Here is a 15,772-nt window from a genome sequence, read left to right on the forward strand (position 1 = left end):
GGATGCGAGTCGAAGCAGAAAGATACGCGGCTCTGATTGAACAAAGGCACCATTTGGAGCTGGATGCTTTTGTAGAACAAATGAGAATGAAAGATGAGAAGTTAGAGGGAAAATTCCTCGTTTCTATGCAGACCAGGGATTAGGACAGAACAAAGGAAGAATTTCCTTTCTTCTTTCACTCCTCACAACATCTACCTCGCTGTTTTTGTGCAGACAAGGGATTAGGGCAGAAAAATTTGAAAGATTGGGGGAGATAACAAAATGGCGTCGTTTTCGTGTCTGGAGATTTATCTGTTCTATTTTCAAAAGCTCACTGTCACGTAAATTCCGTAACGGCCAGATCGGTGCCACTTTTGCAATTTTCCGTTGAACCTAAATTCAATGGAAGGGTTAAAATGTCTACGTTTTAAAGGGATCAAGGACATAAATATATTTTCTTTTTGAGGACAAAAATATCCGAAAAAAAAAAGTTAGGGACATATTTATCCTTTACTCTTATTATTATTATTATTATTATTATGCATTATGATGCATTTTGTCTCCATCAAGTCATTTTTACTAAATATTTTTTATATAACACAAGAAAATATAGCTCAATAGTTAAGGAGTTTATAGAGTAAAACTTGGACGAAGGAACTTCGATTTTTTATTATAATTGTACAAGAGAGATAAAAAAAACATTTTTTTTGGTAAAAAATATATTTAGTTAAGAGTGAAGATTGTAGTTATATTTTGAGAGAAGTGTGTATTATACTTGATGTCTTTTATTTTTTTTATGAGAAAAACTTAAAGACTAAGAGAATTTATTATTTTTAATCAGTATTTTTAGTCAATAATTTATTTTTTTTAGTTTAATAATTTAATTATATATTTTTAACTTATATTTTTAAATATTATTAATTAATTACTGGTCAAAAATAATAAATTCTATTAATTCTCTAGTATTTCTCTTTTTCTATTATAAAGAGTACAATCTTCATTCTTCACTCAATTTTTTTCTTCATCGTAGCATTATTCATAAAAAAAAAATTGTGAAAAAGACAAAAATTCTAATGAAACTACCACAATCTAAAAAGGTTATTCTTATTCATCAACTTTTCTTGTTTTAGTAACTTTATTTGTATCTTATAAAAAAAATAAACGGTATCAATTCAATACATTTTTTTTTTATTTTTCAAAAACAATATGATCATTCACAATATTTTTTTTTTAAATATACTTGACAAAAAATTACCAAATTTTAAGGATAAAAAAATCTTATTTTTTGATAATATTTGCAAAATTTTACTTCAAGATTTGATCTTCAAAGTCAGTTTTTAGAATATATATTTAATATCTAGTTTTTTTTGTAGTGTTTTTAAAATTTTTGGGATCGTATTTATCATTAGCGTCTTTTGGGTTCATTTTGTCGGCGATGCGAACTTTCGAATACCATTTTGGTGGTTTACTATAAGATAAACAATATAATTGAAAAATCACTACTAAGGATAGAATACGGAAAATTTATCATTTTAAACTAGGGGTGTACATGGCCCGACCCGGCCTGAAGATCCGGCCGGCCCCGAATACTTTAGGAGCTAATTTAGTGTGATTTCATCAGGTTTAGGGTCGGGTAAGGATTTCAAAAATAGATCCGGTCATTATTTCGGGTCAGGTCCGGGTCATAACTCGGGTCACCCAAACTCGACCCGGTGATCCGATCATTATAAACAATTAATATTTTGTGTTATTAGTAATAGATGATGGCTATTCTTATGTGGAATTTAAATATTGTAAACCTTAATATTTTGTGTTATTAGTCATTATAAGATTATAAGTTAATGTTTTATATTTAAAATGCATAAGACTTTAGACTAATGCATAATATTGTGTTATTTGTATTGATTTAAATATTTGGTGTTATTAGACAATATTAATATTGATTATGGTTATGCTTTAATTTTAGAAAAGAGTTGGTTCATGTTATATTTTTTAAAGTGAATTTTACTATGTGAATTGTGAAATAGTAGTTAAAAATTAGGTAATTTTTACATGCTAAAGACTCAATTTTTATCCGATTTTTACCCGGCCTGAAGGTGCATAAGTTTCATCGGATTTAGAATCGAGTTAGGATCTAAAAATTAGATCCGATCTATATTTCGGACCGAATTTGAGTTAAGCCAAATTCGATGTGACCCAGCCTATGTACACCCTATTTTAAACAGAGAACAAAATCAAAGGATCGATCCCCTCACACAAGTTTAAATGTATGTTTAATTTTAGTTTTATCACTGTTCTAAACTGAATTATTTAGTACGCAGTAGCACTAATTAGAATTTGATCCGCTCAAGGTTGGAGTCATTCAGAACGTTGTTTCTTATTTTGTTTTTTTTTTTCTCCTTTTCTAACGTATTAAGAAAAGGTATTTTACACATAAGGAACTATTTATTAATAAATAATAGAAAAGTATGAGGAGCCAATGAAATATTTATACAATGTGTACAATAGAAGTTTATAGAGTATTAGAGATATAATTATTAGTGTTACATTTTTCTATCAGTTGAAGTTTTTGTGATGGGTGGTATCATGACATGGTATTAAAGTGCTAGATTCGAAAGGTCAAGAATTCGATCCTTAGTGAACCCAAAAATTAAATTAATTTTTCGAAAAGATGGTTATTATCCCTTGTACTTACTTCACACAAATCAATATAGATCACTCGTCTTTTGATTGAAAGCGCTTTCTAGTCCAAACTAAGTTGATTTGATTTGTTCAATCTCATTTTCGCTATATAGATTTCAACATGAAATTCAGATTCAAAATGCATTCAAAGTCAACCCAAAGAATTCTTCTAAACGAACCAAATAGCTAAGCTAGGAGAATATAATATAATATACAACACCCTCTATAAATATGTACGTGTTTGTACTTTGTAGACACACAACATCATCAAATACATTATCCCATCAACTTTCACAAACTAACTCTCTACCATTATTATTCTTGTACCTTTCAAATTCAACACAACATATATATAACATCTATAAAGTACACTAATTATTGTGTTACATATATTTTTTTTTTCCTTTGAAACCTGCTTATTCAATTCACATATAGAAGCATTATTTCTTGATAAGAATTTTTCCATTTTAAAATCTTGAACCCAAGTACCCAACACAATTGTTAGGAAGTGTTCCATTTTCAAGAGAAATTAATTAAATATAATGTCTCTCTCTAACAGTTGTTATTATAGGAGGATCCTCTTGATAAGCATTGTGATTATGTTGGTAATTTTGGTTGCAAACCCTAAATTTGGAGAAGCATGGAGGCCATTAAAAGCAGATGGGAGTTTGATTCAAATGCTTCAAAAAGGATCTCCAAACCCATCAAAGGGTGATCCTACCAGTGGCTAATGGACAAGGACATGCATGCATGTTAAGAAGAAGCTAATTAATTTTTCAATTGATTATTGTTTAAATTAATTATTTGGTATTAAAAGTAGGAGTAATCATCTTTTAATTTTTTTAGTTTCCATTTACTTGCTGGGAGTGGAAATATTGTTAAATAATTAACATACGTGCATATTCAATTTTAGGAAATCAGTAAAGAAGTTGTATATTTAACATTCTTTTATTTATATCACAACATGTTACTTTCAATTTTTATGCTTATATGTACTCATTATAAGCAAATTTTACTTGCAACAAATTCCTGAATAATGTTCGATTTACTGATCATAATTGAAGAAAAATTCATCGTTAAATTCTTAATGGTTATGTAAATCGCCAATCTAATTGATTGCAAAAATGTTGATCACTAATAATTAGTGGTGACTGATTTTTAAGTAACGACGACTTAAGCTGTTATTAATATGTATTACAGTAATAAAAATAAAGTTAATTGAAGAAAAAAACTAATTTTAGATCAGACATATTTTTTTTAGGTTTAATTACTCACTTGATTCTTATAGTTTTGCAAAATTTTTAATTAAGTTCCTATACTTTTTTTCTTTTAATTGGATTCCTGCACCAATTTTTTTTTCAATAGAGTCCCTACATTTAATTGATAGTATACTCTTGGTAGTAATTGACTTAATTGTATAGGAATCTAACTAAAAAAAATTGGTGCAGACAAATAAAAGGAAAAAAGTGTTAGGAACTCAATTGAAAAAAAATTAGTGCAGGAACCCAATTAAAAGAAAAAAAAAGTATAAAGACCTAATTAAAAATTTTGCGAAATTATAGGACCACTATAGTAATTAAACTTTTTTTTATTATATTGATTAAATTGAACTAAAAAACTAAGTTTTTAAAAATTATTTTTTATTTTAAATTATAAAAATTAAATCTTAAATGATATTTTTAAATCGAAAAAAAATAAATTTTTTGACAAAAAATTAATTAATATTAATTATTTAAAAATTAATTTCTATACTTATTAACATTATATATAAAGGTAAAAATGGGCTATACAACCGTAGACATTAACGGTTTGGTTTGATGTCTAAAATTGAAAATTATAAACCGGATGTAAACTGTTGAACCGGATAGAAACCGGCCGGTCGAACTGAAACTGGAACCTGCCGGTTTGGATAAAACGACGCAGTTTCGCGCTTAAGGGGGGGAGAAACAAAACGCGCTTCTCCATCTCCTTCCTTATTATTCCTTCGAGCAGAACACCCCCAGCCTCAACCAGGGAAAAACCCTAGCCGCCACCACCGCCACAGGGAGGAGCCGTGTTTGCCGCCGGCCGTCGCAGTCAGGGGCTTGTCTCCTCGAGTCTTCGTGCGTCACAGTCAGGGGAGTTCTCCAAGTCTTCGATCTGTTCGCAGTCACCAGTTGCAGGCGCACCGCTTCTTCCTCCAGCTCGGCTGTCGTCGTGTTGTCGCCGTTGTTTGTTGCCATCTGTCGCAGTCAGGGGTTTGTCTCCTCGAGTCTTCGTGCGTCGCAGTCAGGGGAGTTCTCCAAGTCCTTCCCGATAGTGACCTTCATCACAGTAACATGTTCATCTGAAATGTTTGTTTTACAGTTTTAAATGGCAAAGTGATGCGAAAAGTGAGTGTGGAGGTTGTGGGGTTGGGAGCCCTAAAGCTCACTAGATTCCTTGGATAACAAATGCAACAGAATAACATTGAGTTTTGAATCAATGTACACTGTTCGAATGCTGAAAGAGGTACCAAACTACTAATACCTTTCCTTTTTGTTTTTGCTTGAATTTTAGAAGAAAGAGCAATGTAATGTATTCCTATATATGATTCCATAAGACCAAGGTTAAATTAACAATTCAGGTGGAGTTGAGTTTTGTTTATGAGTAATTAAATGCACGAAACAGGAATAGGATTGCTAATTTCTTTTGTGACTTTCATTGTTTTTGTGAGAGGGACTATTTCTACATTGAAATAATCTCAGTGATATTTTGTTGGTTGCATGGTAACAGAAACTATGCTATGTTGCTATTGATTATGAAGTAGAGCTATCTAAAGATTCACAAGCATCATTTGAAAAATGCATTATAGGAAAAATCATCTCAATCATCTAAAATAAAACTTAAATTGCAATTTATTTTTCTTCCTTTCTATGCATTATTCAAGAATCAAGATAATTAGAAATCATCATGCATCTTTTAGTTACATTGCAACATTTCAAATTGATGATAATTCTTGCATTGTGTTAATTTGTTTGATTTCAATTGGATAATCAAATCATGCATTTGATGCAGGAAATGATGGAAATCATGAAGCTCCAAGAACTGCTAAAGTGAAGCCAATTCAAGATGAAATTCTCCCACCGGTGGATGAACTAAAAGAAATCTTTGAGGTATATATACTTGTTTCTTTTATATTTCTTTCATTTATTTACTCTTTTGATTTGCTGCGTGTTTACATATGATGGATTATTATTGCCTTCTTACTGCAAAATACATGTATAAATGAGATTGTGTAGATCAAATAGAATATGATTATTAGTATATTTATTATTTGTAAATTAGTTCTTTTGTATGTTGGTGGTGCATCTCTCTAGGATATGTGATTATTAGCATATTTATTCTTTGTAAATTAGCATTTTTTTTTATTGTTATTTAACTTTTGAGTTTGTATTTTGATAAAATTATAAGACTTTGGTTGATGATATTTTATGTAATGTTTTAAATTTAGAAGACATCTTAAGGTTTATATAGACTATATTAATATTTTAAGGTGTTTATTTATAATTTATTTATTTTTTTGGTTATAAAACAATTTTTTTAGTTGAACTCTGGTTGAACCGGTTAGACCAATAAATCATTGAATCAATAACTAAAGTGGTTCGATAACTGGTCCAATTTTCAGAACCTTCATTTTTTTAAATAAAAAATATTTTAAAAAATATAAATTATAATTTTATAAAAAATATTTGTTTAATATTTTTATTTTTATAACTAAAATTTTGTTAAATATATTTAAAAAATATCTTTTTCTACCCGTTTAATAACACCAAAAACAAATTTTTAAACCTAGTCTCTGAAATCCCCTTCCTCCGATAAACCCCCAGTCCCTCACCAATCCGTTGCCTCCCAGTGCGCCGTGCCGTCGGCGTCGCCACCCCGTCTTCTCAGACGCAGAACCAATTGCCAGTTGTCCGCCGTTCCTTCTTCTCAGAACCGGTTGCATGAAGTTGCTGCTCCTTCACCGGTCACCAATTCGTCTCCGCTCCGCCACTCCTCTGGCCTCTTTGCTGTGCTTCCTTTCCATCGTCGGCGCCGTTCCTGGTAAGTGTTTTTTCCTTTTGTTTTGTGTGATTTTGAACTCTGAAAAACAGAGTTCATGTGAAATGTGTGTGCTTTTTTTTTATTGTATTGTTATACATAGAGTACTTAGTATTTTTGTTTTTTAATTTTCAGATTACATAGGATAGCAATTTAATAAAATTTTTAAATTGAGTTTAGGATTAGAGAGGAGTTGTGGAGAATAAGGCATTGCAATAGAACGATAAGAATTTAATTTTGTTTTTTATTAAAAATAAATTACCTATTTTTGGTTATTGTACTCTATCCATTGGTCTATGATGTTGAACAATGAGACTCTTATCTGTCAAATTCTTTTAAATTATTGTAAACAAACAGCAACAATGATAATGCTGATGGTGATGTGGGAAGGGGAAGGGTTGTGGTGTGGTGTGAAGAAGAAACGATGACATTTGCTTATTATGCAGGGGCCTATTTGTCTCAAAAAGCCAAACCATTTTGTTTAAATGTTCATTCCATCCTTTGATCATTTTGTTAACAGGCCATGTCAACCGTCACCATTTACTAACCGGTTCCAGGGACTAAATTGTCTAACACTATAACATCTTTGATGGTTAGGGAACCGATCTGACATTTCCATATCGTTGACAGAGGTTTAATCATTCGAAAAAATGGTGAGAGATTGGAATGTGTATTTACTCTTGATATTAAAAGGTTTCTTTGTTCGCAAATCTGTTAAAATTGAAACAAGTTTTTTGTTTGTAAAATGGTTCAAACTGTAACTTTTTCCGTTGTTAACTACGTCAGGGAAAACAAAAGCAATTACAATCTTGTTGAGCCACAAGATGCATGGTGACGGTGCACCTATGTGAGCCATGCTACCAATAGCAACTGCATTGCACCCAAACACCCAAAGCTTTGAACAACACTACCGGAACCTTTGCAACACGCTCCTGTCCCTCACCTATTCTCGCTCCCTTCCAAAGGGGCTTCAGCTCCACGCCCATATCCTCAAGACTGGCCTCAACTCCATTCCTCTCCTCTCGCATCACCTTATTAACTTCTACTCGAAAACTTGCCTCCCCCACTTCTCCCACAAAGTGTTTGACGAAAGTCCCCATAGAACCTCCACCACATGGAGCTCCTTAATCTCTTCTTTCGCCCAAAACGAACTCCCATTGCTTGCTCTACACTCATTTCGCCGCATGATCCTTAATGGGATCCGTCCAGATGACCACACCTTCCCCAGCGCCACCAAGTCGTGTGCCATATTGGGCAATCCCCACATTGGGGAATCAGTGCATTGTCTCGCCCTCAAGACTTGGTATGTGGTTGATGTGTTTGTTGGGAGTTCCATTGTTGATATGTATGCCAAGTGTGGCAAAATTTGGTGTGCGAGAAAGGTTTTCGACGAAATGCCCAAACGAAATGTTGTTTCTTGGAGTGGGATGATATATGGGTATGCGCAGATAGGTGAGGATGAGGAGGCTCTCGGATTGTTTAAGAGGGTGATGGGTGAGAAAGATGTTGGGGTTAATGATTTTACTTTGTCTAGTGTTTTGAGGGTTTGTGGAGGCTCCACATTGCTTGAGTTGGGGAAGCAAGTACATGGATTGTGCTTTAAGACAAGCTTTAATTCATCGTGTTTTGTGGGGAGTTCATTGATTTCTTTGTACTCTAAGTGTGGGGTTGTGGAAGGAGCTTACCAGGTTTTTGAGGAGGTGAAGGATAGAAACCTTGGCATGTGGAATGCAATGCTGATTGCATGTGCTCAGCATGCCCATACAAGTAAAACATTTGAGCTTTTCAGGGAGATGGAGAGTCTTGGGATGAAGCCTAATTTCATAACTTTTTTGTGCATGCTCTATGCTTGCAGCCACACTGGATTGGTTGAGGAGGGCCAGTATTACTTTGAGATGATGAGAGGCTATGGCATTGAACCAGGGGCACAACATTACTCCACATTGGTGGATTTGCTTGGCCGTGCCGGGAAGTTGCAGGAAGCAGTTCAGGTGGTTCAAGAGATGCCTATGCATCCAACAGAATCTGTCTGGGGAGCTTTGTTGACAGGTTGTAGAATACACGGGAACACTGAATTGGCATCCTACGTGGCTGATAGACTTTTTGAGTTGGGCTCATTGAGCTCAGGCGTTCATGTATTGCTCTCTAATGCTTATGCTGCTGCTGGTAGATGGGAGGAAGCGGCAAGGGCAAGGAAGATGCTGAGGGATCAAGGAATAAAGAAGGAAACTGGTTTGAGTTGGGTGGAGGAAGGGAATAAAGTTCACACATTTGCTGCCGGGGATAGGTCTCATGCAAAGACCACGGAAATCTATAAGAAGTTGGAGGAGTTAGGAGAAGAAATGGAGAAGGCTGGTTATGTTGCAGACACATCTTTTGTGCTGAAAGAGGTGGGAGGCGAAGAGAAGAATGAGACTATAAGGTATCATAGCGAAAGGTTGGCCATAGCATTTGGCCTCATTACTTTCCCGAAGGAGCGACCAATCAGAGTGATGAAGAATCTGCGTGTCTGCGGCGATTGCCACACTGCAATCAAGTACATTAGCAAGTGCACTGGGAGGGTGATCATTGTGAGGGACAATAACAGGTTCCACCGATTTGAGGATGGGAAATGCACTTGTGGAGATTATTGGTGATCATAATGATGCTGAGTGACACTAGAATACTGATAACAAAATTGGAGCAGTTCAAGACTATAATTCATCGTTCTTGATGAACCGTCTTGTTGTTTGAACATTTTCATCCTTTAGTGGTAAGTTTCCTCTTTGATTGAGAACATTACCATCCAGCTTAGTTCCAAAGGATCTATGTAGCAGTGTCCAGCGGTTTCCGATTTTTTATTGCATGGAATCATGGACAAGACATTTTTCTTTAAGCAATTGTATGCTGTAGATTGATCAAATGTTTCCAAACTATTATTATTCTTACTCCTCAATTTTGCCGATCAGATTCATAAATTCACTTGAAATCAATTAATTACTCTGCCATTTCAATAGTTTACAGCTACTTAGCAATTGTTATCAATTGTCTTAGTAATCAACAAAAAGTTTCGGCATGAATGAATCATTCAACTACTCATACAACTACCTTTACATAGCATACTATTTGCATCCTTATTCAACTACTCATGTACTTCTCTCTTCTGTGGTTGGACAGAGCAGTGGATAGTGGATACTCAGGTATGATATTCAGGCTTCCATACCCTAGTCTAGCTACTTTTTGGCATTAATTGTAAGAAATAAGAAATTTGCCTATTGTCTTATTGACCACTTTCTTTATCAAACCTTCCTTAGTCGTTTTATTCATAGGATTGGACCATAAATATTTTCAATGTAGTTAAGCCAAAGTCTGTTTCACGTTTAATATGTTCTACTATTACATACAATTTCTAATAATGATATTCCAATTGATTTACAAAAAGGTTAAAAATAAGTATCTGGTTTATAATAAATTCAAATATTCCTCAATTATTTGTTATCACATAATTGTACACGTCCAAGAATCTGTTACTTAAGATAGGATTTTTTATCATCTTTCTGTTATTAAATTTTTTGTATATTTTATTTGTTTTCATTTCCTTCTAAGCTATGCATTGTGGCCAGCATCTCTATATATGTGTATAATTTCTTTTCATCAATTATTGCATCTATATTCTTTGCGTCTTTTTTGCTCTTTTATGGTATCGGAGCTCCACTCAGGGGGTCTGCTGATACCTCCACCATGGTAAAAACCACTACGCACATCTACTCCTTCTACACCTGGCAGCAGTGTTCTCACTGACCCAGTCTTCTTCTGCACTCATCCTACTAAGACTCTGTCCACATGTCATCCCAGATATTTGGGTTGTCCGTGGTTTGTCGAGCAAGGCACAATGCCCTCCGTTAACACCGATGCTGTCGTGCCTCATTCTTCTCTCAGTGCCGCCGTCTGTGACATGTCTTGCTCGGTGTTTAACTTCCAATACAAAGGGTGACCTACAAGTACATGAGCCTTATTTTACACCAACCCAACAACAAGCTCTCTTGTACCTCTGAAAACTAATGTTTCTAGCTCTTTTGGACACCACCAAGCCCACAAAACCATCTTGCTTCTCAATCAGATCCATTAGAGGCCAAGTTTGGTAGTCCATTTTCACAAATCAATCATGTATATTCTTTTAATATTTCTGATTTCATTCCACATAATTGTTTTTCAGTTTCTTCAATAATGGTTCATGAGTTATTGATTCTAGTGCCATATATCACATAACTTCTTCACTAAAATGTTTTCACACTTATCATAAAATATCCAGTTTATTTTCATCTTTCAAGTAATTGTGATAGAAACAGGTTTGGCTTGGTTTATAGGAGGAAAGATATGGAGTTGAAGGGATGATTTTCACTGCTTAATTCCGAATTGTTGCAGAATGGCTGTTTGTTGGTCCTTTTAAACTAGTTTAGCAGGTTTAGGAGCAGTAGTGCTAGGCCTAGCTGCTGCCTATAAATGCTAGAGGTTAGTTAGTTTTCAGTTAGTTAGAAAATTCTGTAAAAGTGTGTTAGTTCAGGAGATGAAAATTCTCTCTAGTAATTGAGGAAAACTCTGCACGCCAATAGGGATTGTGATTTACAATCCCTAGTTCATCAATTAAACCCCCTAATTTTGCTAGTTCCTTGATCCTATCAAATTGTCATGTTATTCTTGGTGCTGTTGCTTTCACACAATCTCACCTAAACTCATTCTCATGTCATTCATGTTATTCTCATTTTAAAGTTAATATTTATGTTATCTCCACTCTCCCTTGTCAATTACTATTTTCGGATGTATTTTGGAAATTACAGGATGCGAGATTGTTGAGGGCAATTGGTTTGGCTAAACAAAAGGAAGGATTATATTATCTCATTGTGAATGCTATGAAGGACAAACCCACAACCACATTAGGTCCCAACTTATTAAATAATGCCATTACCACACCAATGACAAACAAAAATATATGGTTTGATAGGTTAAGACATTTATCTGGAAAACGTTTGAATCTCTGGTCAAAATGTGGAACCTTGGGATGTTTATTACCTAGCAGAGTAAAAGAAATTGCTTTTTTCCCTCGAGTGTTACTAATGCTTTCCAAATTTTCTATTTAATTCATTTGGACATATAGGGTCCTTTTCTTTTTCCCCAAAATTTCCATTCATGGCTGAGTTTATTTTTTTTTTTACCGTTGTTGAATGATTTTAATTGATACACTTGGTAACTTTGTAAAAATCTAAAGCAGATGTTCGAATTAATGTCCAAAACTTTTATATATTTCATCATTTAAAACTTTTATATACAAAATCACTATCATGCTTCTCATTATTGTGTGTTACAGCAACATTTCAGGTTCTGGCGGTGGAAAAGAGCAAAAGATGTACAATGCATGATGAGTTGGGACAGGGAAGCGTCTCTGCAAGATGTCTGTTGACATTCGCAATGAGGGTTCTCCAACTGATTGGATTTCCGATGAAATTCTTGCACAACTCAGGGAATATTGGGCTATGGAGGAATACGGAGATACGAAGTCCAAGTCCAACACAGAAGAGTCGTTGCACACTTGTGGCTCCACTACATATGTGGCGACGACAAAAAAATGGTACGTAACATATAATTAATCGGTCTTAAACATTATTATGTTCTTCATCTATATAATTCATGTGTATGTGGTTTTTTGTTTTTGATTTGATATCAAATGACTTCAATTCTCTTGTTATGTCAGGAGAGCAAGCACTTAAAGAGGGCTCATACCAGGAAGGAGGACCGTAGCAAGTGGCTTAATAGGTCCTCTGAGAAGACTCACATAAATTTAATGTCTCATGTTTTACATTAACTATATATAACTATCTATCTAGCTAATACTTTTATATTTTTTCTATATATGTCAGGACGCTTTGAGGAGAACATGGTGAAAGCCACCGATGAACGTGCCACACAAATTGCTGCAAGGGTCATAGAATCGCCCTCGATTTGAGAGGAGGTGGGGACACAGACGGTTGGTAGACGCAAGCGTGGGAGGGTGTATGAAGTTGGATGTGTCAACACTCAACACCACTACTACACTACGATTCTATGATGCAGCTGGGACACCAGATGACCTATGCATCGCCAATGAACCGGAATTGGAGCAGCACAGGACGAGGTATGAAGAGATGGAGGCACGCTACCATTAAGAGCGGGACGAGTGGAGGCAGACTCATCGGAGACAGCTAGAGGAGATCACTCGCCTCCAGCACATGGTTGACACACAATATGAAGAGTTCACTGGTTTGAAGAGCGCCAAATGTCAGATCTACAACTTAATGCAATCGATGCTGAATTACAGAGGCAGAGCGGCTCTTCCAGCAATGTTCCTATTCCCCTTCCACCTTCTTTCATGCCCAGCGGTGCCTCACAGTTGCTGCAAGCCGACGATCCACTACCACCACCACCACCTAGACGCCTTGGCTATTGGTAAAAAGTGATAGCCTTGTAGTGTTACTCCATTATTTTTCATATTTTTCAGATATGGATGTTTGGTTGAGTTTTGATAAGCCTACTTTACAATAGTTATTGGTTTGTAAACAGTTTATTATTAAATGTTACGTACTAAGTAAAGAGTGTTTCAATTCTTATTAATTAAATAAAATAATAAATGTTAATTTTCAGTTTATGATATTTTATATTAATGGTTCAGATTTATATTTTTAGGTTTTGAAATGTTTTATGTTTTGTTTCTCTTTCTTGTTACCTTTAATAGTAAGTTAATTTAAAAAAAACGATGTACTTTTTATTTTCTCTAAGAGTACATTAACAGGTGCATATGTGATAAAATACTTAAAATATGTCAAATGCTCTATATGTGTCACATGTAAGATCCTTGTACATCAATGACAGAATAAGAAAATTTTACTGACAAGGACAAAATAATATGCAAAAATAATTTTAAAAAATCAACATGAATATATTTACGTATTTAAAATTTAAAATATATCAATTTAAAAGTATTTTTTTCTCATTTTATTATTATTATTAGTGCCTTATGATGCATTTTTAATGTCCATCAAGTAATATTTTTTACTGAATATTTTTTATATAACAAAAAAAAAAAGAAGTATAGCTCAATATTTAAAGAATTTATAGAGCATAACTTGGATAGATCAACTTCGATTATTTATTATAATTGTATATGAGAGACAAGAAAAAAAATTTCTTTGGCGAAGAGTGATATATTGTAATTATATTTTGTAAGTGTGTATTACACTTGATGTCTTTTAACTTCTTGTTTTCCATGAGAAAAGCTTAAGGACTAAGACAATTTATTATGTTTGACCAGTATTTTTAATTAATGATCTAATTTTTTTAATTTAATAATTTAAATTTTTTTATATTTTTAAATATTAATGACTAACTGTAGGGTAAGGGTTTAGGATGTACCCTACCCTATCCTACCCGCACCTCACATATAACACATATTTTATAAAAATTTCTCTATATAGTGAAGGAAGTGAGACTTGAACCTACAATCTTTCTTATGTAATAACTTATAATAAGTAAACAACCACTAAACTAGTTAGTTAATTTAGTAATTTAGAGCATTAGTTTTTTATTTTTTATGTTATTAATACGTATAAAATTCGAAATAATTGAATTTTATATTTACTTTGAAAAAATTTGATATTTCTACGGGTAGGGTAGGGTTTAGAATTTTAGGGTGCGGGTAGGGTTAGGGTTGAGAGATTCTCAACCCGCGGGTAGGGTAGGGTAGAGTTTTAATGAAATTTTCAACCCGCGGCTAGGGTTAAGGTAGGATCCAAACCCTACCCTACCCTACCCATTGCCAGCCCTAAGTGCAATCTTCACTCTTCACCCAATTTTCTTCTTCGTCCTAGCATTATTCGACAAAAATATGTGAGGTTGACAAAAATTCTAATCAAACTACCACAATCTTTTTAGGCATACACAATCAAATATTTATTTTCTTATTAAGTGATTATTCAACAATTTTTTTTTCCATTTAATTTGCATAGTTGATTGTATTCCATAGTTGTAAAAACCGAATCGGACCGGCCGGTTCGACCGGAAAACCGATGAATCGGACCTTGTACCGATCCGGTTTGGTATATTGACTGTTTAAGGAAATGAACCGGTCAAAACCGGTATGAACCGATCAAACCGGTCAAAACCGACACGGACTAGAACCGAACCGGTCCAGTCAACGGTCAACCCGTGCCAATGACGTCAGCATGCGGGTTGGAAAATTCAATGCAGCGGGGAATCGAACTTGGGTCTTCTCAATTGAAGACTAAGTTTATAGCCACTGCACTAATCCATTGCTTTGGTATTACTAATACTTTTCTTAATATATATTTCAATTTTTTTATAACATATATATATACACATGGAAATACTTAACTCAATATTTTTTAAATTAATTATTTTTTAATTGAAATACAAATTAATTAATTTTAAAATAAAAAATAATAATGAATATAAAAATAAAATAAAAATTATTTATTTTGAGAAAAAAATTAATTTATATAATTATTTAATTATATAAAAATATTTAGACCTTGAAATTATTCTTTAGATATAATTCATAGATTGTTATTCTTATTGTGTCTAATTAAAATACTATATAGTAGTATGAACTAATTATATGTCTATTTTTGTATTAGTTATTTATAGAATTCGACTTAATTGTTCTTAAAATGTTAGTAAAAATATGTATTTTTCAAAATTTAATTTTAGATTTTTGACTATTTTTATTTTTTATTTGTATAGTACCGAGTCAACCGGTTCAACCAGTGACCCACCGGTTGAACCAATGACCCAGTGACCCAGTGACTTGACCGGTTTGATTACCGGTTCGGTTCTGACAACTATGTTGTATTCTATAATATCTATAGTAGAAGTTTTTCCAACTAAAAAAATTATTTTATGTAATACCAAAACTAAATTAAATAAAAAAATACAAATAAATAAATGATAATTTTTTTTATCTCAATCAATTTCTAAGAAAAATTACAAATAATTTCTTTTTTTTTTACCAGCTAGATTTGGC

General features: G+C 33.6%; 1 protein-coding gene across 18 annotated transcripts; it reads left to right on the top strand.

Annotated features, from left to right (window-relative positions):
- Positions 1–4,619: 4,619 nt before the first annotated feature.
- LOC107473541 (putative pentatricopeptide repeat-containing protein At5g52630) lies at positions 4,620–12,212 on the top strand. Of its 18 annotated transcripts, none has more exons than XM_052257407.1 (9): positions 4,620–5,151; positions 5,698–5,795; positions 6,536–6,726; positions 7,244–7,376; positions 7,510–9,475; positions 9,880–9,902; positions 11,070–11,214; positions 11,541–11,704; positions 12,079–12,189. In XM_052257407.1, exon 5 carries the CDS (start codon positions 7,578–7,580, stop codon positions 9,357–9,359), a length of 1,782 nt encoding a protein of 593 aa, XP_052113367.1. In that variant the 5' UTR covers positions 4,620–5,151; positions 5,698–5,795; positions 6,536–6,726; positions 7,244–7,376; positions 7,510–7,577; the 3' UTR covers positions 9,360–9,475; positions 9,880–9,902; positions 11,070–11,214; positions 11,541–11,704; positions 12,079–12,189. The 18 variants fall into 18 exon arrangements, with proteins under 18 accessions (XP_052113367.1, XP_052113362.1, XP_052113365.1 ...); XM_052257402.1 differs by lacking the exon at positions 11,070–11,214 and having other exon boundaries at positions 4,620–4,898; positions 5,008–5,151; XM_052257405.1 differs by having other exon boundaries at positions 11,070–11,640; positions 12,079–12,212.
- Positions 12,213–15,772: the final 3,560 nt, after the last annotated feature.

This window comes from Arachis duranensis, chromosome 2, assembly GCF_000817695.3.
Source record: "Arachis duranensis cultivar V14167 chromosome 2, aradu.V14167.gnm2.J7QH, whole genome shotgun sequence".
In the NCBI taxonomy this organism is placed as follows: Eukaryota; Viridiplantae; Streptophyta; class Magnoliopsida; order Fabales; family Fabaceae; genus Arachis; species Arachis duranensis.